Below are 3,493 nucleotides of genomic sequence, written 5' to 3'. Positions count from 1 at the left end.
ATGTTGTGTTATGAAACCATTTCCAATCTTTTTACTAGAGTTTGAAAACAACAAATCTCAATCTTTCAATATTATATCTAGGAACATAAAGTTAATAACAACATACAAGGTTTTGAGATCTTGATTAGACAATCAAAACTTATCTTTGACTTCAGACCAAGTAAATAAATTTCCAATTGTTTTGAAAAAAAGATCCAAAAGGCTCTTAATTCCCTTGTTTAAAAACTTAAGGCATGAACCCATATATAGAATTGTAGCTAGAGGATTATCTTGACAAGAGATGCCAAAAACCACCATATAAAATGTTGATTAAGAGGAAGTCTTGTGGAAATGTTATTCGCCAGCACCAAGATTTAATGACTTCCTAAACTTTTCAAATACTATTCATCACAAAAATACCCTGAATCTGATCAGGCTTCTTCGTGATAAGAAAGAAGAGTGTGGAGGCTAAACTTTTTCCAAGCTTGAACCCGTGGGAATTTCGATAGAGATGCAATGACGCACAAAATTTTTTCCCACCCCTTTTGCCTTCAAGAACTCAGTTGATTCATATGACAGGGAATCAAACCCATTCCTCCACAGCCGCAAGGGAGACAACAGACTCCAATTAATTTGATAAATATAGTAGAAACAATCATGAAAAGGAATCAGCTTTCGACGTAAACCGAAATCATGTTGGTATCTAGGTGAAGGCAGTGTAAACATGAACAAGTGCAGGGATGATATTCACCAGACATACCTACAAGAAGAAGATAACTTTTACATGCTTTTGTTTCCCGGTTGGCTTTTGCCATCCTAATTTAAGCATATTCGCTTCAGCCCATCTTTGTACACGAAGAGCGCACAATGATTCAACAAGCAACAAAGGGCTTCCAGAGGTCAGGTTACAACATGCCCACATCATTCAAACAGGTTTTAGATACCAGGACATATATCTGCAAAATAAGCTCGTGACTAGCTATGTAAAATGCGGTAAGCTGGGAGATGCATGCAAAGTGTTCGACACAATGATTGAACGAGATGTTGTTTCGTGGACCACGCTCATTGCTGCGCATGCCAAGCAGGGCTATTGCCAAGATGCCCTAAATGTGTTTTATCAAATGTGTCGGGTGGGTGTGCGTCCTGATCACTTCACATTTTCTAGCGTTTTGCCAGCATGTCGGGATCTTGCCTCGGTTGAACAAATCCATGAACAAGCAATTGTGAATGTAGTTGATTCTGATGTATTTGTGGGGAACGCCCTTTTAGACAGGTACGCCAAATGCGGCAGTATGGATAAAGCCCGCAAAGTGTTCGATATAATGCCAATACGAGACGTAGTGTCATGGAATTCACTGATCGCGGGGTATGGACAGCATGGACGTGTTGGGGAAGCCTCAGAACTCTTTAGTGAAATGCCCAAAAGAGATTTGACTTCATGGAATTTGATGATTGCAGTGTATACTCAGAATGGATATATTGACAATGCCAGGAAGCTATTTCAGGAAATGCCCAGACAGGATGTTGTGTCATGGAATGCAATGATTGCAGGATATGCACAGATTGGGCGTTTGGATGAAGCCCTAGAGCTTTTTCACAGAATACCCCAGCAGAACGTCGTCTCATGGAATGCAATGATTGGAGGCTTCTCAAAGAACGGTCATGCAGAGGAAGCCTTGAGACTTTATCGACAAATGCAATTCAAAGGTGCGAAACCTAATCCCCAAACTTTTGCAACTGTACTTTCAGCTTGTGCTGATTTGGAAGATCTGGACCAGGGTAAGGAGATTCATGAAGCTATAATTAGTTTCGAATATGAATCCAATGTTATTGTGGCCAGTGCCCTTGTTGACATGTATGCAAAATGTGGAAGTCAGGAGAATGCATGTGAGATATTCAATAATGTGCGTCACCGGGATGTGGTGTTATGGAACTCCATGATTGCAGCACATGTTTATTGTGGAGATATTGATAACGCTTTGAAATGCTTTCAAAACATACCCCAACGGGACACAATCTCATGGAATTCCATCATCGGAGGATACGCACGGAATGGGCATACTGGCGAAGCCCTAAAACTTTTTCAGGAGATGCCCAAAAGAAACGTGATTTCATGGAACACAATGATCACAGGTTATTCTCAAAACGGCCATGCTGAAGAGGCTTTAGAGCTTTTTAGACGAATGCAATCTGCAGGCATAAAACCTAACTCGCAAACATTTGCTGGCATTCTCCCGGCATGTGCCAACTTAGGATATCTGTTACAGGGCAAGGAGATACACGAAGAAATAATTAGGAGTGGATACTGGCTTGATGTTTTCATGGGAAGTGCCCTCATAGATATGTACTCAAAGTGCGGGAGCATAGAGAGTGCATGGTGTGTTTTTGACAAAATGCCTCAGCAAAATGTTGTATCATGGAATGCAATGATTGCAGGATATGCCATACATGGCTGTAGCAATGAAGCCCTCAAACTCTTTAAAGATATGCAGGAGTCATGCGTAAATCCAGACTATGTCACCTTTGTTGGCATACTGTCTGCTTGCTGCCATGCGGGACTGGTGGATGAGGGCTGGCAAAACTTCAACCTCATGACTCAATATTATAACATCACACCTACAGCAGAACACTATAGTTGCATGGTTGGTCTTCTTGGTAAGGTTGGACAACTGGATGAGGCAAAAAATCTTATTGATAGAATGCATATAAAACCTGGTTCAACTATTTGGCTGTGCTTACTTGGTGCCTGTAAAGTCCATGGCAATATTTTACTGGGAAAACAGGTTGCAGAAGTCCTTATGTCATTGAACCCAAAAGATGCTGCACCTTATGTGATGCTTTCCAACATATATGCCGCAAGTGGCAAATGGGATTGCACTGAAAAAGTGTGGAAAACAATGAAAGACGGGGGTTTGAAAAAGGAATTTGGCTGCAGTTGGATTGAAGTAAATAAACAAATGCATGTTTTTTTTGCAAGCAAGGTTGAATTTTGACTTCTGCCTTGATCTCTAGGAAATGCTTTTGTGATGTTCTTGGATTTCAATTTTCTTTCAACCACTTTTCAAAATTCATTGTCCTGACAAGTTAATATTAGAACATCAAATTTCCAAGTAAATTGTGCAAAATGAGGGATCTGTTTGAACTAGACGCTGGAAAAAATTATACAAATGAGTAATATGCAACATCTCAAAGCAAAAATATCTGACACAGATATGAAGCTTCCCAAAAAAATTGAGTTTATCTGCAGAGAGTATATCATCTACTGTTCTTAGAAGACGTGGACTAATTTCTTTGAGTTTGGACTACAATAATTAGGATAAGAATCCTTTTGACGAAAAACTGCAGTTGCATGGGCGACACATTCTTGGTTATCTTCAAATAATCCTTTGTAACGTTAACCTTCATAAAGATTGTCCGATTGACACTAATTTTTTTTCTGATAATGACAGTTCTTATTTATTAGAAATTAGGATTGCAGATTTGAGCAGTTGAAATTGGGGTGGGGCTAGAAATT

General features: G+C 39.7%; 1 protein-coding gene across 1 annotated transcript; it reads left to right on the top strand.

Moving 5' to 3' along the window:
• Positions 1-324: 324 nt before the first annotated feature.
• Positions 325-3,142, top strand: LOC131060948 (pentatricopeptide repeat-containing protein At2g13600). Its single transcript, XM_057994409.2, has one exon. The coding sequence runs from the start codon at positions 720-722 to the stop codon at positions 2,970-2,972; it is 2,253 nt and encodes a 750-aa protein (XP_057850392.2). The 5' UTR covers positions 325-719; the 3' UTR covers positions 2,973-3,142.
• Positions 3,143-3,493: the final 351 nt, after the last annotated feature.

The sequence above is a fragment of the Cryptomeria japonica genome, chromosome 5 (assembly GCF_030272615.1).
Source record: "Cryptomeria japonica chromosome 5, Sugi_1.0, whole genome shotgun sequence".
In the NCBI taxonomy this organism is placed as follows: Eukaryota; Viridiplantae; Streptophyta; class Pinopsida; order Cupressales; family Cupressaceae; genus Cryptomeria; species Cryptomeria japonica.
This window is presented reverse-complemented; position numbering and strand designations above follow the sequence as displayed.

Bases quoted from the DNA above. Each gene is read 5' to 3' on its own strand.
- LOC131060948 (XM_057994409.2), top strand. From the start codon at position 720: ATGATATTCACCAGACATACCTACAAGAAGAAGATAACTTTTACATGC.